We start from the raw sequence: 24,458 nt of genomic DNA on the forward strand, positions 1-24,458 counted from the left end.
GGCCCGGAATTTGTGGTTCTCCTGCCTTAGACTCCCAAGTACTGGGAACACAAGTGTAAACCACCACACTCAACTTGCTTTGTCACTGTGTGTGTGTGTGTGTGTGTGTGTGTGTGTATGTGGCTGAGATCAAACCTAAATCCACCCACCTGCTAGACAAGTGCTCTACCAGCGAGCTACACCCCCGTCTTGATTTTATGTATTGTCACGCCCCCACAGCACCACCCAGCCTCATTCCTGAGTGGGGGTGGAGGACACCCACTTCCAATCAAACCTTTAAAAACAAAGCAGTTAAACCCTATTAAACGAAGCTAGGTAGCGCTGACATCAGATCTGTGCGTTTATTTTGCTCAATGTACGACGGCTACATAATGACTCACATTCATGAATATTCCATCACTGAGGAAAACTGCTAAGAATGGTCCGTGTGCGAAATAATTCCTTAGCGAAACACGGAGTTGAGGGGGAAAAAAATCACTTGATTAGACCTTAAAAATAGTTCACTGCATAACATGACGAGAAAGCACACAGGCGCATTCAGAGAACGTCCGTGGCGTTCTCCTACACTGTAATAGTTATAATTTCACCATGACAAACACCAGACATTAAGAGTAAGCTAACACTGGTGTTTCTTTAGTCCCCTCCCCCCTGAAAAACAAAATATAGAACTGCATGTCACTATAGCAACATCCAAAACAGATCAATTTGTTACAATCACTATTTGGTAAAGCAAACTTTACCCCTGAAAGGAAAAACTTAAATTAAAAAAAAATTTAAAAAATGTTGAAGTCTTAGTTTTTTTGTCATAGGAATACATAACACCTACAGTATAAGTTAATAAATGTCAAGCTACCGTATAGAAATACAACACCAGCATGCACAATACTGCATCAATAGGACGGAGGAGCAACCGCGGCACTGGAGGCAGCATCACAGGCAGGTGCGCTTCAACAGTCAAGGAGAGGAGCAGAAACCATCTAAGCTCAAACATCGGTCTCCCGCTCTCCCCTCTTCAGGTCTACCCTCTCACATGATCTTTCTAGAACACAGCCAGGGTCAAGACTGAAATGTAAAGAGAAACTAGGTCTTGCAATTCCAGTAGATGGTTTCCAAACAGGACAAGCGGGACAAGAACATGCTCACTGCGGACACAGACAAACTAGGTGAAGTCCCACTGACCCCGTCCATGGCTCTGGTGGCCAAGCTTCCTCCCTCGGTTCTTCCAGGGGCCTCGGCTGGGGGTACTTGCTCACTAGCAAGAGGGGCCTCTGAGGAAAGGCATGCTTGGACTGGGCAGAGGGACAGTCCTACACATCACAGCATCCGCTCAGCATACTCACTTCTCACACGGGAGCTTGCTTTTGGTATGGGAGAAGGTGGCTGCCAGCTCGTTGTCTGAACACAAGGAAAGCACGTTTGGGGGGTTGCCCATCTTGGGAATCCATAGGACCATGGATCCTCTAGAAGAGAGAAACTGTACACTCTGCATGCAAGTGTATGCATGTTTATGGATAGATTTACCCACAGTGAGAAAGGGACTGGAGCTAAGTGAGACGGACCATGTAGGACACAGCAGCAGAGCTTCCTTCAATGTCATGTGTGCAGTGACCTCTCCATACAGAGGCCGATCTCCAGCATCTATGCTCTCATTCAAAAGGAAAAACCAGGAAAGCTTAGGTGAAACAGGCAGAGAGCACCCCCTAAACATCAGCTCCCCTCCACCAAGCACGTGGGGAAAGAGCTGGGTGGTGAGGGGTGGCGGGACAGCTGACTTGGGGACCAGGCTCCCACACTGGACAGGACTGAGTGAAGCTGGCTGTGATCACCCTCTACAATCACATGGCCTCCAGACGCTGCATGCCCACAGCACCAGGTGTGGGGAGACTCAGTGCCGAGAAGCGGGCATCAGGCAGTGAGTGAGGAGGGAGCCCTAGCTGCTGGGGAACAGCGTCTCTGAAAATACCAACGAGAAATGGCATACAGACCTGGATTTTCTCCATTTTCTCTGTGTGGCGCCTAACAGGTTCTATTTTTGTGGTGGGCTTAACTTAAAGAGTAAAGAAGAACTTAAAAAAAAAAAGTATCCCGCAGCCAGCTACCTGCCAAGCACCCATTAACCAAAACCCAAAAGGAGGTTCTGATTCTCAACACTGTAGGAGCTGAGGAACAGCCAGACCAACCTGGACACAGCAGGACACGGACGCAAAGCTGAGCTGACAAAGGAAAACTCAGAACCAATGGCTTCATGTCGTGTATGGCTGTCGTGTGGAAATACTGTAAACTAGAATTTAGTGTTAATACTGTCAACCCACCAGACTCCCGAAAACAGGCCCAGGCCTGACCCATCCATAAAGGTCGTGTCTTCCACTCTAAGCCTGTCCACTTGGGTAACTTTAAACTATGCCTTCTCTGGTAGTGATCACCCTGGGGAAAGGGAAAAGAAAAAACAAAATAAAAAACCTAGCACAGCCACAACAGAGAGAAAACAGCCACAGAACTGAAGACGAGAGTGTGGACAGAATTCTTACTGGAACCACAGAACACACTGAATGAGGGCCATCCATCTCCAGTTTCTCTTTGTCTTAAACCCTACCGTCTGGCAATAAGTTAAACTAAAGGCAGACTGCTCCACTTGCACGAGCCTGCGACAGTCCGGGTGCCTGTGTGAGGCCGCTGCTCCGATACCAGCATAGCAAGCCTGACTTTCCACTAGTGGTATTTTGGCAAAAATGTCAAAGAGGCGATCAAAGACAGGACAGTCGTGGGTTTCTCCCTGGGAAGGTCAGCCCTCCCTTTCCCCTCCCCCACCCGACCCCAACTCATGGGAAAAAAATAAAGACTGCAGTAGTAGCATCAGCGTGCGCTGCCAGTCCACCCGGGGCCTTAATTGTTGCCTTCGCCGCCGTCGTCGTCTTGCTGGTCGCTTGTCCAGAGCGTTAGGTTGTCTCGGAGCAGCTGCATGATCAGAGTGGAGTCCTTGTAGGAGTCCTCGTTCAGAGTGTCGAGCTCGGCGATGGCGTCGTCGAAGGCGGTCTTGGCCAGGTGGCATGCTTGCTCCGGGGCGTTCTGGATCTCGTAGTAGAAAACGGAGTAGTTGAGCGCCAGGCCCAGCCGGATGGGGTGGGTGGGCTGCATGTGCTCCTTGCTGATCTCGTGGGCTTCGCTGTAGGCCTTCTCGGACGACTCCACCACGGTCGCCCGTTTCTCCCCGGTGGCCACTTCAGCCAGGTAGCGGTAATAGTCCCCTTTCATTTTCAGGTAGAACACTTTGCTCTCGTACTGGGTCTCGCTGCAATTCTTGATCAGGTAGTTATCCAGCAGGCTCAGCACATCCTGGCACACGGCCTCGAGCTCCTTCTCGATCTTCTCCCGGTAGGCTCGGACCATCTCAATCTTCTTCTCATTGCCATCCGCAGAGGTTTTCTGCTCGATGCTGCTGATGACCCTCCAGGAGGAGCGGCGAGCCCCAACCACGTTCTTGTAGGCAACTGACAGAAGGTTTCGTTCCTCGTTGGACAGCGGTTCATTCAGCTCGGTCACCTAGGAGAAAGGAGCCCAGCATCGTTACGACAGGAGATGATGATAAGGTCATTAGCCAGGCAACTAGGATGCAGAAAGACAAACTGTGCTCTGCTGGGCGGAAGGGGACTGAGTGACAAGAAGGGAGACACGCACACGGATTCCACGGCAGAAAGCACCACTGTCTGCCTCAGGAGTGCCTGCCAGGCCAGTCTTACACGCGAACGCCCCTCAAGCGAAGTGTCAAGAGCTCCCATGTAACACGGACACACAGCACAGCTGGCATGAGATGGCCGTGTGCACACTCAGCGGCTCCCAGGAAGGGAACAAGTCTCCTCACTCTGTCTTGTCCCCTTATTTGAGTCCTAGCTCCTCTGGGAAAGAATGAGTCACCCTCAGAGACTTGAGAAAAAATCTCCTATGCTACCACCAAATGACACAGGACAGAAAGGAGGTCAACACTGGGAGACTGGGCCAGACGAGGGGCTCAGAGGGTGAAGTTGCCCCCTGTCAAGCCTGACAACTGCGGTTTGACCCTGGGACCCACAGTGGCGAGCAATGATTCTCCCAAGTGTCCTATGGCCTCCACATGCCATGGAACAAAGAGGAATAGATGGAATAGAGTTTAAAAATGGGGCCAGGCGGTGGTGCTGCACCCTTTAATCTCAGCGCTCAGGAGGTACAGGTAGGCAGATCTCAGTTCGACGCCAGCCTGGTATACAGAGTGAGCTCTAGGACAGCAAGAGATACACAGAGAAATCCTGAAAAGCCAAAAGGAACTTTAAAAAATGGGGCTGGAGAGATGGCTTAGTGGTTAAGAGTCCTAGCTGCCCTGGACCTGGCGTTCGATCCCCAGCACTCACATGATGGGTCACAACCGTCTGTAACTACAAATCCAGGGGATCTGATGCCCTCGATGCCCCCTTCTGGCCTCTGCAGTTACCAGGCACACAAGTGGTACATAAACATAGATAGGCAAAACATGCATACACATAAAACTTGAGTTCAGGGTCAGTCTACACAATAAACTTAAAGAAAAAGAGGGGGGAAAGGACCTAGAAACTGAAGATTCTGACCACTGTGGAATTTTAGCAGACAGGGAAAATGGAGTTAACACTAATGGTCCACAACACCTCCCAGGGCTGGGGCTTCAGCTAAGCAGTAGAGCACGTACCCTACTAGGTTCAACTTGCAGGTCTGGGAAAGACACGGAGGGACAAGAGAGGCACCCACTTGGCACTGGAACCAGGGCTGTGCACGCGCGTAAGCACGCACGCTCTATCACTGCACCATGCTGAGCCCAGTGTCGCTAACCTCCGACTTCCTCATCCTAACGCAGGCGAGAGGAAGAGCCGGCTGTGGTGCTGCTAGGACTCAGAGCAGGAGTCAAGCCGGAGGCGCTCTCTGTTGTAGTGGTTACTACCCTGTGCGAACACCACCCTGAACGGCACCAGCTGACATCCCGTCAGTTGGGGGCCTGACCATTTCAGGGGGACATCAGGAAGGAGCGAGAGTCTGCAGAGGCCATGGGGACAGCAGCCCTGCTTCCTGGCTTGCTCTCCATGACTTACTCAACTCAGCCTCTTTCTTTTACCATCCACGCTCTGCCTGGGGTAGCACAGCCCACAGTGGGCTGGGCCCCCCACAGCCTCACCCACAGATGACTCTAGCTGGTGTCAAGTTGATAAACAAAGCCCAAACAAACAAACAAACAAAAAAGGCAAAAGACAAGAACAAAACAAAAAACCCAAACCAGCCAGGATGCCCGTGCTCGAACTCTGGGTTCTTGTGCTTCAGCCTCTCCATGGCTGGACTGCAGAGTGGCCAACCTGCCTCACTCTTGCTCAGTTCTAAAGCCTACTCATCAGTACAAGGTAAGATTAGGTCTGCTGAGTGGTCTCGGGGCCAGCCATTCCATTTCTCTGGGTTTTGACTGCTTTATCTGTGTAGCCTCACCATTACTTTTTAGGTGGTCTTGGGTATCAAACCCAGGTCTCTGGCATGCTAAGCTAGTCCTCTATCCACTGAGCTGTATTCTGAGTATCACTCATAAAAAAGCATATATGTTCATGGGTTATCCTCAGGTGTTTGAGACTTTTTGGGGGGAGGGGAAGAACAAGGTCTCACTGCAACATAGTCCCAGCATATGGGAGGCAGAGGCAGAGTCTGAGGCCAGCCTGATCTACAGAGAGTTCCAGGACAGTCAGAGCTACACAGAAAAGCCTTGTCTCAAAACAAAAACAAAAGAGACTACAACGCAGTGCTAGCTTGTCTATAACTCATCCACCCGTCTCTGGTCTAGCGCGGTGGGACTAAAGGTTTGGGTCACCGTGCATAAAGCACCCGTGCAGACGCTGTGTGATGCAGGTGTGGAGTGAGGTCTTTGAGGCCACCTTGCATCTTATACCCTTCATCCAGCAGTGTCCCCAGCGCCACCTGCGTTTCTCATCAACAGCCACCTCTGCCACCTTCCCGGGTGGAGTGTCTCTTTGGCCGACACTTTTTTTTTTTGGTTTTTCGAGACAGGGTTTCTCTGTGGCTTTGGAGGCTGTCCTGGAACTAGCTCTTGTAGATCAGGCTGGCCTCGAACTCAGAGATCCGCCTGCCTCTGCCTCCCGAGTGCTGGGATTAAAGGCGTGAGCCACCAACACCCGGCTGGCAGACACTTCTTTAGCTCTTGATATTCCTTCCATGAAGCTGTCTGCAAAGAACTAACTCCTCAGACAGACTGGGACACAGGTCTCTGCAGAAACTGACGCCCTGCTGCGGTGCAACCCCATCACTGTCTCAGATGTCAGAGCAGCTCAAGTGCCCGCAGCCATGGAGATCCAGTTCTGGCCTTTGCCCTAAATCATGTTGTCCTTATTTCAAGAGCCTGGCGCTATTTAAAGCTCTGGTGATCTCACCAGCACACTACACCACTGGCTCAGCTCTTGCTACAGAGGACTTCTGGCTGCAGAGCCCAGAAGCAGTGGGCCATTATGGAGACAGTTTGCCTCCTTGTCAAAGACCGTAACATGGGAATTGTGCAAGGCCAAGGGGAACCTTTACCTAGAGTAACTCAGTCACATCTGGGACAGTCTCTGCGGTCTTCGCCAGGGAAAACTAAGTTAGAGGGGAAAACCTTAGGCTCTAACAAGTCTGCTCAAAGCGAAGGAAGGAGCCAGGAGGCAGACCCATCATCTGGGCCACTAAGGAGGCAAAGGATGGAGGGCAGGACGTTCAAGGAGACCGCCTGAGTACAGAGCAAGTTCAATACAAGCCTGGGAGACTTGGAGAGACCCTGCCTTAAGTAACATGAGTGGGTTGGGGGCATGGCTCAGTAAGACAGTACTTGCCCAGCATCCCCAGCACCAAAACACAAAAATAGTATTTTTTTTTTTTACCCTTAAAAATCTTAGATCAGGTGGGCATGGTGGTGGTACACACCACTGATCCAGCACTGAGGGTGGGGAGTAGAGACAGGAGGATCTTTGTGAGTTCAAAGACAGCTAGGTCTACAAGTCACCAGAGACCCTGCTGCAATCTCAAAACAAAAACAAAAGACCCTGAAGTCAGGAAGGGAGATGGTTCAGCACTTGGGAGCACTTCTGTTCTTAGAGAGCCCAGGTGTGGTTCCCAGCCAACACAACCCCCTGTAACTGCACTTCCCAAAGAATACCTCAGCATCCGTAACGCCATGCTTGCGTGTGCACACACAGTGCAATGTGCTTATGCTAAAAGGTTAATTTTTTTTTAAAACTAAACGCCTGAGTGTAGCTGCCCTCAGGTCACAGTGGGCATCGGGTCCCCTGGAGCTGCAGTTACAGGCAGTTGTGAATCACCCCATGTAGGAACCAAACCTAGGTCCTCTGCAAGAGCAGCACACGCCAACCTCTAAGCTATCTCAGGCCCCTGCACATTTTCATTTATGTTATGTGTTTCTGCTGCATGGATGTGCACTGTGTGTGGTGCCTGAAGATGCCAGGAGGGTGCTGAACTGGACGGTTGTGAGCTGTAGCTTGGGTGTGAGAACTGAACCTGGCGCCCTCATGAAGAGCTCTGAGCTTTGTTCCCTCACCATGCATGTGTATACGTGGATGCACACACTCCTGCATGGAGTGTCCGTGGAGATCAGAGGATGGATGGATGGCCTTGTAGAAGTCTGTCCTTCCTCCCATCATTTAGGTTCCAAGGATTGAACTCAATCCCTCAGGCTTGGAGGCAGGTGCCCTACCTGGCCCCAAAGCCTTTTTGGTTTTGTTTAAAATGGGGGAAATCTAGTAGTGTTCAAAAAGGGCTCAACCAAGGTAGAATGACTATTCACCATGAGATACAGAGCCAGGGAAGGTGTTTAACACCATCACTGAGTGCCCCGCGCCCGTCCCGTCCCGTCCCGTCCCCATCCCCCTTTTGGACACAAACCCTACTGTGGTTAGACTTGGCTGAACTGGAACTCCTAGAGATCTGTCTGGCTCTGCCTCCTGGGTACTAGGACTCGGTGTCCCCTCCACATGCTCTCTGCCTATCATGTGAGCGTGAAATGAAGACTACCTGTTCAGTAACTAGAAAACAGCACGTGTGAGTCCCTGTCCTTTACAGCTGAGTGACAGATGGTGGAGATGGAGCCCAGGCAAGAGTGCCAGCCTGGAACCATGGGCAGATGCTGGGTTTAAACTGCAGGGGTGGGGGGCTCCAAATTCCTACCTAACGTTTCTGTCAGTGACTATAGCACAAATAGAAAAATTACGAGTAAAAAGAATTGGGGAATCTGTAATTTCTGAACAATGTCAAAAACAAAACCCCCTAAATGACAGTTGCTCAGAAGGAGTCAGGTATTAGCACTGTCAACTGTTCTCCCAAGTCCTTACAACAGAGCAAAATCTTTCCAAGATCACCACCTATGGAAACCCTTGGGAAGCTACCTGGATGACTTTGACCTTAAAGCCCTGGAGAACCCGGTCATTCACAACACATCTGTAATGCCAACACTGAGGTCCAATACTGGGCCAGCCATAGTGGTGTATGCCTTTAATCCCAGCACCCAGGAAACAGGGGCACAGCAGGATCTGGAAATCTGAGGCTAGCCTGTTCTACCTAGTGAGACACCCACCCACACAAAAGGCGTAGTTTCCATGGGGTTTTTGAAAAACATCTTGGATATGCCAACTTATTCTTTTGAGCTAAGTTTTCAATATGCGTCTAAGCAGGCCTGCAACAAAAGTACACCACCACACCTGGTTCAAGGTACTAGGTCTTCAGAAGACTTCCCTGGTGGGCACCACTTGAACTGTACCCTGTGTGACATCCCTGGAAGCCTGTGCCTGGCCTTTTCTCTGTGGAATGGGCCTTGCCAATTTTTACAACGGAGCTTACCCACAAAGCAGAGTAACCCTGAATAGTCAATGAACCCAAGGTAACTTTCAGACCCCCAACACTGGCTTATCCTAGAAATCTTATGTCAGGGGCCTCTGGCCCTCAGCCAGCTGCGGCTGCCTCCCATACTCATAGAAAACACGTGACTCAATCCTCATAGACAGTGCGTGACTATGGACCACCCTGTTGCCTCTGTTAGCACCCAGTAGCCCAAGGGAGGACGATCATGGGCTATGTAGTGAGACCCTGCATCAAGCAGTATGACAACAAGGGAACCTGTACTTAAAGGGACACCACTTGTCAAAAAAAAATGCATGGAGCCTCACGGCTGCAAACTGTCCCGCTGCGTTGTGCCACACTGAAGACACAGGTAGGCTCCAGTGCTCAGTCTCTCCAAGAGTGTCGGATTTTGTCCTTTTTGTTGTTTGAAGCAGAATCTCGCCATGCCCTGACTGCCCTCCAATTCACTATAAAGGGGAGGCTGGTCTTGATCCTTCAACCTCCACCACCAAATGCTAGTTAGTGAGGGCCACCAGGCTCAGCTCAGGGGAGTTCGTGTCCTTAAGCAATCAAAAGGGGGGAGAGGTAGCTCAGCAGTTAGGAGCACAGACTGCTAGTGCAGAGGAATCAGGTTCAATTCCAGCACCCACGTGTCAGCTCACAACTTTCTATAACTGCGGTTCCAGGGGATCTGATGCCCTCTCCTGACCCCCAAAGGCACCAGGCACACAGTGGTGCATAGACGTGGTGCATAGACGTGGTGCATAGACATCCATGCAGATAAAGCACCCATACATATGAAAAAAGAGAGATATCAACAGCCTGGTAAGCAGGAGGTTTTGCTAACAGCTATCACGCTGGGTAAAGTAGGACAAAAGGGAACCATCCCAGAAAAAAACCCTACAAGAGTCAGGAGACATCCAGGGCATATTCAGGTCCAAGATCAAGGTTTCAAAGGGGATAAAACTGGGCTAGAACCAGGACTTTTTACCAGCCACCAATTCCATAGTTCTTTTTACAACCACCATGCAAAGTGGGCAATTAAATTCACTTTACAGGTGTGACTAAGAGTGTCACAACACTCACAGCAGCACAGGGATCAAACGCCACCCTCCTGGCTTTAATCCTGTGTGTTCTGCACAAGAGCATAGGGTGGTGCAGCTCTAGTTACATATCAAAGAAAAAGGCAATGTCACTAACAAATATTTAAAGATGAAGAATCACCAGCAGGACTCAGGAGACAGAGGTAGGAGGATCTGGGTTTGAGGCCAGCCTGATCTACAGAGTAAGTTCTAGGACAGTCAGGGTCACACAGAAAAACTGTCTTGAAAGACCAAAATTTAAAAAAATCAGAGCCGGGCGTTGGTGGCGCACGCCTTTAATCCCAGCACTCGGGAGGCAGAGGCAGGCGATCTCTGTGAGTTCGAGACCAGCCTGGACTACCAAGCGAGTTCCAGGACAGCCTCCAAAGCCACAGAGAAACCCTGTCTCGAAAAACCAAAAAAAATCAGAAGATCAACCAGGAGCATGCTCCTGCAATCCCAGCTCCAGGGAGGCTAAGGCAAGGGCAACCAAAGCCCCAAACCATCCTAGACTACATAACAGTCACTGCCTCCAAGATTTCTCTAATGGGAGAGAGATGACCACTAGTTTATAAAGTAGTCATTATTCTTGCAGAGGGTCTGAATTTGGTTCCCAGAGGACATCAGGAGGCTCAGACCCATCTAAGTAACTCCAGCTGGGGAGGATCAAACTGCCTTTTCTGGCCTCCAAGGACCCCTGCATATACATGGTACACACTCAAACTCACATGGGCGCACAAGCACATGCTCACTCACACACACGCTCACACACACAAGAATTCGTGCAGTTCTCTGATAATCTATGCATCTGTGTTCCACATTAGAAAGTTCTCCTAACTTTATAATCAGAAATGGACTCCCCACTCAACTGCAATTCTTCTGACCCTGAAAATAACTGCTGATGACTCAGCGCTTGCTGTTGTTTCTCAATATGAGAAAGAAAAGCTGGGAGAGGTGGCACAGGCTAGGCCAGCCATCTCAGCATGTGCAAGCACCAAAGCAGGAGACACAGGTACTCAAGGTTAGCCTGGGCTACACCAGACCCTGTCTCCAAACAACAACAGGGCCCAGGCATGGTGGCACACCTTTAATCACAGCACATGGGAGGCAGAAGCAGGCAGACCTCCACTGAGTTTGAAGCTAGCCTGCTCTGCACAGCAAGTTGCAGGCAGCCAGGGGTACATAGTGAGATCCTGTCTCAAAAAATAATAATTTTTTAAATCACAAGCTTTTTGAAGTCTGATGTCCAGTTCAGTTGGTGTGTATAGAGGGCTGGCTGCCTTACCTACCATGTATGAGGCCTTGTTGTGTCGTTTCCCTCCCCAACAAAACGGGGGCAGCACTTATGCTGGCAGGGACAAGCAGACCAGAAATTCAAGGTCAAGGTCATCCTGTACTACACAGTGAATCTGAAGACAGTTTGTGCCTACATGAGACCCTATCTCATAAAAAAACATGTCTATAAATAAAGCCTCCATTAAAGAGAAAGACTGACTTAGAGCAAAAAAAAAAAAAAAACCTCAAACCAACTGGCTCCAAACCCTCCATGCTCTCCACTATACAACTAGCTCTTTTCAACCGGTAGTGGGACACACATCCTTAATTCCAGCACTCAGGAAGCTGAGGCAGGAGGATGTCTAAGTTGGAGGCCAGCCTGGTCTACAGAGAGAGTTCCAGCACAGCCAGGGCTACACAGAGAAACCCTGTTTTGGGGGGAGGGGATGAGAGGAAAACAAAACAAACAAAAAACTGCCATTCACAAGCAAGGGGTGACCCAAGCCAGGAAGCTCAGCACTAGGGAGACCCAGATAGAAGGGTCATCACAAGTTCTAGGCCAACCTGGACTAACAGAACTTGTCTTTGAAAACTAAAGGGGGTGGGGGGGATCTGGAGAGATGGCTCAGTGGTTAAGTGCACTGACTGTTTTTTCCAGAGGATCCAGGTTCAATTCCCAACACCTACATGGCAGGCCACAACTGTCTAATTCCAGTTCCAGGGGATCCAACACCCTTGGTCAAATCGCCAATGTGCATAAAATTAAGTTAAATACCAAAAAAAAAAGGGGGGGTTGGGTGTGGTAGCAAATGCCTTTAATCCCAGCTCTCTGGGTACAACATAGTCTACACAGTAAATTTCAGGACAGTTTGGGGTACATAAAGAAACCATGTCTCAGGTTGAAAAGATGGCTCAGAGGTTAAGAGCACTGGCTGCTCTTCCAGAGGTCCTGAGTTCAATTCACAGCACCCACATGGTGGCTCACAACCATCTGTAATGAAATCTGGTGCCTTCTTCTGGCCTGCAGTTGAACTTGCAGGCAGAACACTGTACAAACTGAAAAAATCTTAAAAAACAAAAACAAAAATACATGTCTCTACAAAGGGGTAGGGGCACAGGGCTTGAAACCGCTCAGCAGTGAGAGACCAGCTTTGGATGTCTTGCTATCCACTGTTTTTCTGAGACATTCTCTCACTGAACCGAACTAAGCCTACAGAGTGGGAAAACGAGCTGGCCAGAAGTTCCAGAGCGCCACCCTAGTGCCATAGGGTTACAGGTGTGTGCCACGGCTCCTGTCAAGTTTATAAGGGTCCTAGGGACTGTGAGCCCCGATTCTCACGTTGGGTGGGGCAGTCTCCCCAGTTCCACACTTGCTTCTACGGGGAGGAGGCCACGGCTGCTACTGCACCATCTACCAAGCACAGGACAAACATCAAAGACTGGAGGAGGAGACCCCAGGTCAGGCCACCATCACCTAAGACACTACAGCCTGGCTCCCATTGGCAGGCGGTTCTGTTCCGTAGTTGGAGGCTCCAAAGGACCTTTTTTTCTCAGATTAGCAGCCCCCCAAACTGCTCCACGACTCACCCAGAATCACCGGACAGCATCCTAACAGACAGTTCCCAATGTTTGTAGAGTGACAGAATCTGCACAGGCTCAGCCAGACTATGGTGTCTGTGAAAACTGAACCCACCCCTTTGCTTCCAGCTGTGCAGCACCACAGATAGACTCTGGGGCTTGAAGTGCTCAGTGGTTATGAGCAACAGGCACTGTGTTTCCATAGGACCCCGCCCACAACCATGGGTGGGCCTGACCCACCTTCTGACTCCACAGGCACTGAACACTGAACACGTGGTCCACAAGCACACGCAGGCAAAACACCCACACATATAAAGTAACCTTTTTAAAATACATAAGTAGTGACCGACCACTACCACAGGGAGAAGCTTGCACTAATCTGGAGAGGGAGGGGCAGCAGCCTCAGGAGAGGCAGCCCAATCAGCTACTTAACCACTCACAACAGTGAGAAAGAAAAATCCAGATATGCCACACAGGAATCCTGGTGCTTGGTTGTCAAAATTAACTTTCTTCCAAAAATTAGGTAACCCTAAGTTGGTGAAAATGTCCTTAAACACGGCTGCACTAGCTCATACCCTCTCCTCTCTAGACTTCGTCCTGCTCCTTCAGTGACTCCTAAAGTCTTAAATCTCTGCCCCCTCCCTTCTAGTGACTTATTTTTATGTGCGGATGTGGGAGGGTGTCAGAACTCCACCCCCAGCCACCACGTGGGTGCCGGGAATTGAACCCAGGTCCTCTGGAAGGGCAGTCAGTGCTCTTAAACACTGAACCATTCTTCCAGTCACTCTCTGGCTCTTGTCACCCCCAAACAAATATAAAATATGTAATAAAATTTTTTAAAGGTTACATGTTAATGAGTTGTGTTCCAGGCCACACAGTGAAACTATCTCTCACATGATCATTGATTACAGTGACAAACCATAAAGGACCTTAGCATTACAAATGGCTATTTTGCTACAGTCCTAACTTGTTTACTAAAACAGGGTCTTGCAATATAGCCAGGGCTACACTTGCACTATACCACAGGATTCCCTGAATGCTGCCTATAGTGATAACTGAATTGTTTAAGAATCTGTCCCTTCTATACCCCCAAACTCCCAACCCCAAACCCTGCCCAGGTACCACTGCACCTAAAAAGCTTCCTGTTGAGCCAGGCGTTGGTGGTGCACACCTTTAATCCCAGCACTCGGGAGGCAGAGGCAGGCGGATCTCTGTGAGTTCAAGGACAGCCTGGTCTTCAAGAGCTAGTTCCAGGACAGCCTCCAAAGCTACAGAGAAACCATGTCTCCAAAAACCAAAAAAAAAAAAAAGAAAAAAAAAAAAAGAAAAAAGAAAGAAATTATTTCCAGCTCCCCCCCCCCCCCGCCCCCATGATAGTCCATAACTCACGATGTTTTTTGAGACAGGATTTCTCTGTGTAACAGCTCTGGCTGTCCTGGAACTCAGTCTGTAGACCAGGCAGGCTGGTCTTAAACTCAAAGAGATCCTCCTGCCTCTACCCTCAAGTGCTGGAATGTAAGGTGTAAGCCACCACTGCTCAGTTCCTTCTACCTTATTTGAGGTGGGGGGGTCCCTTCATTTCTCTCCACAGCATACACCAGGCTGTGAATTTCTGGGGATCCATCCCCACATCAACTTAAGAGCATGGGGGTTACAAATGGTTACTAACACATCAGGCTTTGGGTGGGTCTAGAAATTTTGAATTTAAGCCTCTCAGCAGTAAACCATCTCCCCAGCCCATCTGTTGCTTTTATAAAGACTAGCCTCAACCAGAGCTCAAGCAATCCCTTTACATGGCGTCCTGGAGAGCTAGACTACGGTGCATGCCACCACACCTCGTTAAAGTTGCAACATTGCTGCCATCAAAAGTTCCACCTTCCTCCCAGATCTATTTCTTTCCCGTGAGTCTGGCTTCTACCCCTTCTCTCTCGGCCATATCTTCAGGACTGATCGTAAAACTACAGCACTTACCTCCTCATGCTAAAAGTGCAAATTCTCCTTTGTTAAATGATATTTAAAGCACACACGCAAATCATGGGGTCAAAGATACTTAATTCTCCAAGTAGAACAGTCCTAATTTTTTTGTTTTTGTTTTTTTTAACTTTTTGGTTTCTCTGTGTAACAATCCTGGCTGTCCTGGAACTCTTTGTAGACCAGATAAGGCTGATCTCGAACTCAGAGATCCACCTCCTCTACCCCACAAGCAATGGGACTAAAGGCATGTGCCACCAAGCCTGGCTTAGTTCTGTTATGATTTAAACCTACAGCAGTCACCAAGCTCAACACTAAGCATTACCATCTCCACCCACTCCCAACCCACCCAGGCCCCTCATGGGAGCAGGAACTGAGGGTAAGCATCTCTTTAACACCAAGGGGGAAGGAAAGCAAATTACCTACCATCTGGATTTAATGCCTTAAGAAAACACTGCTATACTCCGAGGTTGCTAAATTTGACTGTAAAGATACTGCTGGTAATTTGAGCATCTGTGGCAAATAAAGGGTAATTTTAAGTAGTCAAAATGCCATCTTCTCAAATGGTAAATAATCCCAAAACGGGACAAGAGAGCAGCAATGTATTTAGACACAGATTGCCAATATGTTGCAAAGTGGAGAGTGTGAGTATGTGTGCATGTGAATGTGTGTGTGTGTGAGTGAGAGAGGGGAGGGAGAGAGGGAGAGAGAGCGCATGCAAAAGGCAAGTGCCCTGTGTGGTGTGTGAAGGTTTCGGGTGATTATACATGCCAACAGATTCGACTTTGTTTGAAAGTTTCCATTAAAGAAAACAAAGCAATTGTTCCAGCCAAGAAAGTAACATTGTGAACTACCTGATATGCAGTGATGAGTGTTCCAGAAAAGCCACAAATACTCTAACCACTGAGCAATCTATTTGTACAGCCTCCATGTTTGCAAGTGTATCAACCCAGAACTTATATGGCAGAGTCTGAAAGATCATGTTCCAGGACAACTCAGGATACATACTAGTATTTTGTCAGTAAGGAAAAAAGGTATTCAGGGCCAGGGAGATACCTAGCTCATCAGGTAAAGATGCTGTCACCAAGTCTGACACCCAGAGTTTGATCTCTGAGATCTCCCATGGTGTAAGAAAACCATTTAGTCTCAGACCTAAACACTCTCAATATAAATAAGTCAATGTGATAAAAAAATTTAAAAAAGGAATGTATTCATAGTAATTATATACATAAAATTAAAGCAGCACCCTACGTTCTAAATAAAAATGGGAGGGGCAGAGACCAAAGGCACACTGAGGGGTAGGGCTCATTCCAGGCCTGCATTCGAATTCTAGTACTGCGAGGAGGAAAAGCCGAACTACCCTGGAACATCCTATGAATTCCTCCTTTGCTTTATATACACGGGTGTTGTGGCTGCATGTGTGCATGTGTGCCTATGCGCCATGTGTGTACAGTGCCCAGATACCAGCAGAGTCAGACCCTCCAGGAGCTGGAGTTACAGATGATTGTGAGAAATGTGGGTGCTGGGAATCAAACCCAGGTCCTCTGAAAGAGCAACAAGTACTCTCAACTGCTGAGCCATCTCTCCTGCCAACAACTGCCAAAAAAAAAGGGGGGCTGAAGAGATGGCTCAATAGTAATTGCAGCATACTGCTATTCTGGAGGACATGAGTTTGGTGCATGTCAAATGCTTCACAATGGACCCAGCATCATTTTCTTTATAATTCTGCAGCGCTCTGTTTCTTTCTCTCTCACTCTCTCTGTCTCTCTGTCTCTCTGTCTCTCTCTCTCTCTCACACACACACACACACAGTGCATAGTGTCCACACTATACACTCTGGAGGAAGGAGAATGTTCTAATCAAACTTGGGATCAGCCTCAGCAACACAGGGAAATCTAGTCTAAGTTGAATGGAGGTGGGTGGGACTTATAAGTAGAAAAGGTGAGTAGCAGGTACACATCTGAGTCCAACTTCTCAAAAGAAAAAACAAAACACACACACACACACACACACAAAACCGGAAGCGAGCTGGGCTGTGGTATCGCACCTTTAATCCCAGCACTTGGGAGGCAGAGGCAGGTAGATCTGACTGAGTTCGAGGCCAGCCTGGTCTACAAGAGGCTCCAAGACAGCCTCCAAAACCAGAGAAACCCCGTCTTGAAAAACAAAAAACAACAACACCCCCCCCAAAAAATGAAGCCTGGGCTTCCACACCCTCAGAATACCAGCCCTGAAGGCACATCTCCTAAAGATGTTTAAATATGGCTGCCTGAGTACCACATCACGTCAGCGTTCAGAAAGCTGAGGGTACCAAAATGATTTCCATGTCTCCCAAAGAAATGTTCTAACCCTGGGCTGAATTCACAGAAGGCCCACTTAGCATACAGAAGCCCCAATTCCATCCCCAGCACTGCATAAAACTGGGCATGGTTGCACACTCCTATAATCCCAGAATTTGGGAGGTAGAGGCAGGAGAAATCCAAAGTTCAGGATTACCCTCAGCTACAATGAGCTCAGTCTGGGTTTCATGAAATCATCTCAAAAAATGCCAGTAACAGGGCTGGAAAGATGGCTCTGTAGTATAAAGAGCACTGGCTGCTCCTGCAGGAGTTCCCAGCATCCATGTCGGATGACTCACAACTACCTACAACTCCAGTTCTAGCGTATCCAACGCCCTCTTCTGGTCCCTGAAGGCATGTGCAAGCATGTGTTGCACACATACATTCCAACACACACACACACACACACACACACACACACACACATAAATCTTTTAAAAAAGCCAACCAAAATCTCTGAAGACATCCTGAACCTGTCTGTCTTGGTGGTGCCTGTAACACCAGTAGTAGGGGCGGCTTAAGCAGGAGGATCAGATGTTCAAGATTAGGTTACACGGTGAGTACAATGCCAGCTTGGCCTTTTTTTCCATATGTGAGACCATGTTTACAGATGGAAAAAAAGACCTTTTTCTTCTCTCCCATTTCACAAAGCTAATGCTACATGTCACATGAGAGGCATTGAAACAGGTGAAATGCTGCTGGTAATTTGCTTACCCTCCTCCGCCACCCCTTACAAAGGAGAGCTGGTGGCGTATGTCTGTAAACCCACCATCCAGCCAGCCTGGACTACGTAGTATCAGGCCAGCAAGTGCTACTCAGCAATTACCTTCCTCAATCAATCATCAATTAACTCAAGCTGCTACTGCCTAGCAATTGTTCCACTGCAAACTAATTAGAAAAGGAAAAAAGGCCTGGTGACACACACCATTGGCACACCACTCTGGAGGCAGAGGCAGGTATATCTGTGGGTTCAAGGCAACCCTGGTCAACATAGTGAGCTCTAAGACAGAGACTTTGCTTAAAAAAAAGGGGGGGGGAGCCGGTGGTGGTGGTGCACCCTTTAATCCCAGCATTTGGGAGGCAGAGGCAGGAGGATCTCTGTGAGTTCGAGGCCGGGCTGGTCCGACAGCCTCCAAAACAATACCGAGAAACCCTGTCTCATAAAAACCAAAAAAAAAGGGGGGGGAGCTGGTGGCACAGGCCATCACCCTAGTTCAACAGCAATTTCAAGGCCTGCTGATAATACAGACTTCAAGGCAAGTCTTGGCAACTTAGTGAAACTTGTTTCAAAAGCAAGAGGGCTGAGCATGTATCTCAGCTGCAGCATGTACTTGGCATTCAGAGGGCCTGGGTTCAATCTCCAGCCTGGCAAATAGGAAAAAGGTGGCTCAAGTCTACACGCAGATATTTAAAGGCTACATTTGTGTTACTTTTGTGAACTACCAGGACGCACTGAGTGTAAGGACACAGGCCAGCCAGGCAGCATCCCAGATGCCTAAGGATCCTGAGTTCAAGGCCAGGCTCTACTACAGTGAACTTTTAAACCATCGTAGGCCACCTGATTATGAGAGGTCTCCAAAAAAAAAAAAAAAAACCCAACACTCACAGGGGGCTGGGCAGTGGTGGCACACACCTTTAATCCAAGTGCTTGGGAGACAGAGGCAGCCGGGTCTCTGCAAGTTTGAGGCTAGCCTGGTCTACAGTGCTACTTCCAGGGCAGCTAGGACTATTACAGAGAAACCAAAATGGACTCAGGCTTGCAACTCCAAGCTCAGAAGGGTCCAATGGTTCTAACCTGTGGGCACCTACACTTACATGCACACACCCACATACTGACATACATATAAATAAAAAACGCCAACTAGATGATGCAGTTTCATAATCAAAACGATGGGAAAGGTGCCACCTCCAGTTAGAGGTGAGTGTTCCGTAAAGAAAGAACACAAACGCTATGGTTTATATGAACGAATGCCAGGCATGGTGACCGACATCCAGAACAGCATCACAAGTTTAAGGGCTACACAGGGAGACCCGGCTTCAAACTAACATTGCTGACTGCTAACAGAGGGTTGGAAATGAAGCGGAAGGCTTGCCCTGGGTTTCATTGTCAGCACTTGAAAGGTGGAGGCAGAAGGATCAGGAATGCAAGATTGTCCTCAGTTACATACAAATTTGAAGCCAGTCTGGGCTACATGAGAGCCTGCCTCTGAGCTGAAAACTACAGGAGCCAGAAACTGCTGCTCTTGAGGTCTGTTCTCAGCACCTACACGGTGGCTTACAATATCTAACTCCAGTTCTAGGGGACCTGACGCCCTCTTCTGACCTTCCTAGGTACTGCATGCACCTGGTGCACTTCCATGCTTTCTTTCCTTCCATGTTTCTCATTAGTCTGGCAGAAAATGCCAAATAATCAGCTGGAGGAGAGAAGGCAGAACACTCACTCCCAAGCTGACAAGCACAGACCAAGCCAGGACCCAAGATACATTCAACATCTCCCGACAGCTCACCAGGCTCAGTTACTGCCTGGGGAGTGTTCATGAGGGACCTACTACTCCACAGCAGGGAAGTCATTCACAACAGCCAACCATGTTTGCACAGCCTCCCAAGGCTTAACAGTTGGCTCAGATTTCAGATAAATTACTCGTTTGTTTAGATGAATGTCAAATGGCTTTTAAATGGACTCTTTAAATGAAAATACAAACCTAGCTAGAACCTAGGTCCCTTCCTCTGCCTTATGGAATAGTCAGATATTAAAAAATAAAGACCAAGGGACAACCAATTGATTATCAATGGCTGGGGGGGCACATTCCAGAGTGGGTAATTATTTAAAGCCAGCAAGCTGCAGTCCAGGCCAGGATCTCTTTTTAAACAGGTGGCCTCACTCCTCTTTGGCAGGCCTCTCCTGTAGTCCTATGCTCCTGCCTCCACTTCCCAAGTCATACCAGCTTCCCTTTTTGAACTAAATAAGGGCTTAACTATGTAGGAAATATTAAAATACCACTAAAATTATTGGACTGTGTGTGCTTAGTATGCTGTGTGGGTTTTCTTTTTTTTTTTTTTGAGACAAGAGTTTCTGCGTATCCCTGGCTGTCCTAGAACTCTCTGTAGACCAGACTGGGCACAAACTCACCACCAGGCCCTTCTTTTCAATAATACATAACTAGTCTTCATAAATGACAGCCGGGATCTACCTTTAAAAAGAATACAATGTCAACAGATGTTCAAACACAAAGGTTTTTCTTTTTCAATTAATTGGGAGGCTGGTTAAATGGCTCAGCAGGTATAGCTGTTCGCTGCCAAGCCTCGTGTTCAACCCCCAGACCTACATGGTAGAAAGAGAACTGTTTCCTCCAAGTTGTTCCTCTGGCTGGTAATTTTTAAAGAGAGGAAGGAAAAAAGAATTTAATCTTCATTTCGGCATTGTGAAGGATAACAGCAGCAACAAAGTTATATACTCTCTCAACTCCGAAGAGAGCAGCCTAAAACTCGTGACTGAGACCAGCTGGCAGAACGCCACCTCGGAAGAATCTGCAAAAGCATCATTACTCCATTAGGGATAATGGCTATTGATCTGGCTCCTGAAGAACTAGCAGAGCAATAACTTTAAAACCCATTGATCCCACCAGGAAGACCTGTTTATATAACTACGGCAGCCTTCAACCACTGCAGCCCCCACCCACCCAGTCCAGAGTTCCTAACCCAGTAACTCCAAGGAAGTGAGCACGCCGAGTCGTCCTTTCCCCCAGGAGGCAAGTACCAGCTGCCTACTTGGTCTATTAAATTCCAGAGGCTACTGAAAGCCAAAGGCAGGATAGTCCAGTGGTCGCCACTTGCCCAAAGGGACGTGTTCCAAGATCCCTAACAAATACTGTATCTCATACATACCTGTGATAATCTCTCAGACAGGCACAGTAAGAGAGCAAAAGTGGATAATTAGAAACAATTATAACAATAGACTGTAATAGAGATTGAAGACTTTATTACATTTTAATTATTCTGGACTGTGACCAACCGAAGGAAAGTGAGATGACAGAATCTGAACGTGTGGGTGAGGGGAGCTGGGATCACCCAACAAGTCGGAACCACCCAAGTGTTCTGTTCAAATGCAAGATTACACATTTGTCTTCTCTCCCAATTCAGAATACTGCCCCGTAACTATTGCTATCCTGGCCACCTACACATAGAGCCGTGCGTGAATTCCAACCGTGGCATTCCCAGAATAATTACCCTAGATGCTTAAACTAAACCTTCATTCCCTTCATCATCACCTTACAGGAGAGCTGATCAGGAGTGGTAACACTAAAAGTTTCTTTCTCTGTGCTAAGTTCTCAAATGGTGACTGTTCAGTTTTTCTGGTGCCAGGGACTGTGTGTGGAAACTGGGGGTGAGAGGGAAGGTTTTCTCAAAAGGCCACAGAAAATGTTTGAAAAAAAACTTTTAAAAGGCCTTTATTTTACAAATTGTTTTTCCCTCCATAGTATTGTCAGCAAAGCACAACCTTCCCTCATTCAGATGGAAAACACTCTGCATTGGGTTCTCTTTTTTTTCCTAACAGCTACTGCAGATGACCAGCCATCATTTTTAATGCTTTTATGAAAACCTGTCTCATGGAGAGAACACTAAATGCACACCCACCACCTCACTATGACCGGAGACATTCTTATTTAGAACGTCCTTCACTTCCTCATTGCTCGTTTTTTTTTTTAAGTGATATGGATATTGAAAAATATGAAAGTACCCTATGAAGTTGTGTTAAGGGACATTTGGGTGAATGGGCTTTGTCTAGAAGTTACTGCCCGTGTGTGTGTGTGTGGAAATAAATTTTTTATTTTGGGGATGGAGGCCTATGTGGTAGAAGCGTTCCATGCCACCTGGCTTATCAGCTCATTTCTGCATTACCTTGGACAAATGCCATCTGAAAACTCCCTACCAGCCCTTAGGTGCATTGCAGCCTCTGTGTCATTGTGTGTGACATCACTGGGTTGCTATGGATATAGGTGCGAGGTCACTCGCTCTCCTGTGGAACTGGAAATAGGGGAGAATTAGAGTCTAAATATCAGGAACTGAAGACATTTTCAGCATTTGTGACCCACTTGTGACGTCCAACTTGTATCCTTTAGTTGTTAAACCGTTACAAAAGGCAACTGTAACACACTAATAAAACAGTATTTCTGATCTTAAGGCCAATTATTTCTCATGAAAAAAATTGTTGCTCGTTTAATTAGGAAAGGACAAGCACCTGGCCTTTTGAAAACACTAGAAAAAATTAACTAAAAATTAATGCTATCTGCTCCTTCACTTGAAAGGGTTAACACGCAAGGCACCCTCCAGCATGCACTTCACAGAGATGCACTTAACAACCTTTGTTACATAAGGTAGGAAGTTAAATATGGGGTGGGAAACCCAATTATTAATTTTTCTACTTCATTTTGAATACTCAGAACTGCCCCTTCTGCTGGCAAGCTGGTCCCCAATCCATTAAAGAGTGCAACGGACAAAATGGTGCAAATAGGTAAGATTTTGCATCTCAGACAAAAATGCGACAACTGGAGATCGGGATCCTCTTCTCATCAGCGTGAGGATGCAGTAGGTCAGAGGAAAATAGCCTCAGACACACTTACCAGGAAAAAAAACCCACAACCCTCCTCCCAGCCTCCACCCTGTCTAGGCTCTCTGCAATATGACAAATGCAGAATCTTCTGGAATGACTTGATACTGCCTCCCACCATCGCTTTGTTTGAAATATCAGATCAGACGGGATTTTTTTTTACACTTATAGGAATTTCGGAGACTCGTGCCTACATTCAGAAGAGAAACCACATATGTCATAATTGAATCAGCATCCAAAGGCATATTTAACCCTTTTCAATGAGAAATGAAGATGCACACAGCGGGCCATGAACGGAAATGCCAGCGACACACTTATCCCTCCCTCCGTAAAAGCCAGAGAGAGGACTTGCTTTGGGAAATGGGTAAAGGGAAGCCTTTTGTTAGGAAAAACGTGAACAAGGTGGTTTCGATTTTACACCATTAAGCCCGAGTTTTTTTTTGGGGGGGGAGGGGATCTACATTTTTTTTCTTCCCGAAATGTTCAATGTTCTTTAAAGAATGTGTCAGTGGGGAAGATGATGGGGGGGGGGTTGGAGTGGGGAGGCGGAAAACTGGGAGACCTGCTGAGTGAATGGGAAAGGCGCCGCCCAGACACCAGGGAGAGAAAGAGGAACCGCATCCATGCGGTTCCCCCGCCCCCACGCCTGAGCTGGAGGAGGGGAAGTGGGGCACAAAGGATGCGCACGGCCCCCAACCCAGATCCCTGGACCTTCAGGGTCACACAGAGACCCCCCCACCCTCCCCAGCAGAGCCCAGCCACGCAAGACCCCGCCCCAGCCCCGAGCTCGGGGAGGCTGGGAAGGAGGCCGCGTCACCACTCGGGTGCCGAGCCGCTCGTTAGGACCCGTCCCTAATCCCTCCAAGGAGTGCGATGGAGAGGTGACCCTACGGTCACGACGAGGCCACAAGCCCCTGAGCATGCCTTCCACGCCCAGAATCCCGGGGTCGGGAGCGGCTGGGGCGAGGCAGGGGGGGAGGGGAGGAGACACTCACGTTCTTCATGGCCGCGGCCATATCATCGTAGCGCTCCGCCTGCTCGGCCAGCCGGGCTTTCTGCACCAGTTGCTCGCGGTCCACCATCTTCGCGGGGCTGCAGCGGGTCGGCTGGAGAGAAGGGAACCGAAGACCGCCTTGAAGGGCTTTAGGGAAAGAGAGAGGCGGCTTGGAGCCCGTGTGTCGGAGGGCCGACGCACGAAGCAAGCTGCTCAGGCGAGGGCGAGCAAGAGGCGGCACGAGCTGCGACCGCGGGAGCCGGCGCAAGGAGGCTGCAGCTCTAATGCGTGCCGCGGGCGGACAACCCCCTGCGGTCCCGCCCACACGAGTGGCGTAACGTCACCGCCCACTCGCGCATGCGCGCGCCCCGCCCGGCCCCGCCCGACCCTTCCTTTCCTGGGCTTTTCCCCTATCGGCACGCTCCTTGTGGCTCCCCAATTCTCCACTGCTCTCTAATGTACCCCTTTCTTCTCCCCGAATCCTTCGCCTCAGTTTCTTCAAATCTCTCTCCTCGCCCCCCTGAGCGCCCCCCACCGTTTGCCCAGCCTATGGCGCGTGGACTCCTGGGAGAAGTAGTTCGACCCGCCGCGAACTGACCGGCAGAGGAGACCAAGGACAAAGGGGCGGTGGAGACTACATCTCCCAGCGGGCGTAGCGCAGGCAGAGGCAGACCGGGTGGGGTAGGGTCTAAGCCCGCGGCCGCTGGGGACCCCTGGCGGGGATGCAGCCTGCAATA

The 24,458-nt window shown here is 48.8% G+C and overlaps 1 protein-coding gene across 1 annotated transcript; it reads right to left on the reverse strand.

Annotated features, from left to right (window-relative positions):
* Positions 1-327: 327 nt before the first annotated feature.
* Ywhag (tyrosine 3-monooxygenase/tryptophan 5-monooxygenase activation protein gamma) lies at positions 328-24,025 on the reverse strand. The gene is made up of 2 exons (XM_005080372.4): positions 23,723-24,025; positions 328-3,540 (listed from the first exon to the last, which is right to left on the reverse strand). Exons 1-2 carry the CDS (start codon positions 23,807-23,809, stop codon positions 2,884-2,886), a joined length of 744 nt encoding a protein of 247 aa, XP_005080429.1. The 5' UTR covers positions 23,810-24,025; the 3' UTR covers positions 328-2,883.
* Between the last annotated feature and the right edge of the window lie 433 nt (positions 24,026-24,458).

The sequence above is a fragment of the Mesocricetus auratus genome, unplaced genomic scaffold, assembly GCF_017639785.1.
Source record: "Mesocricetus auratus isolate SY011 unplaced genomic scaffold, BCM_Maur_2.0 Super-Scaffold_100025, whole genome shotgun sequence".
Taxonomy (NCBI): Eukaryota; Metazoa; Chordata; class Mammalia; order Rodentia; family Cricetidae; genus Mesocricetus; species Mesocricetus auratus.

Excerpts from the sequence above, each read along its gene's own strand:
- Ywhag (XM_005080372.4), bottom strand. The coding sequence starts at position 23,809 with ATGGTGGACCGCGAGCAACTGGTGCAGAAAGCCCGGCTGGCCGAGCAG. Across the intron at positions 3,541-23,722 it reads TGGCCGCGGCCATGAAGAAC|GTGACCGAGCTGAATGAACC; the intron begins GTGAGTGTCTCC and ends CCTTTCTCCTAG.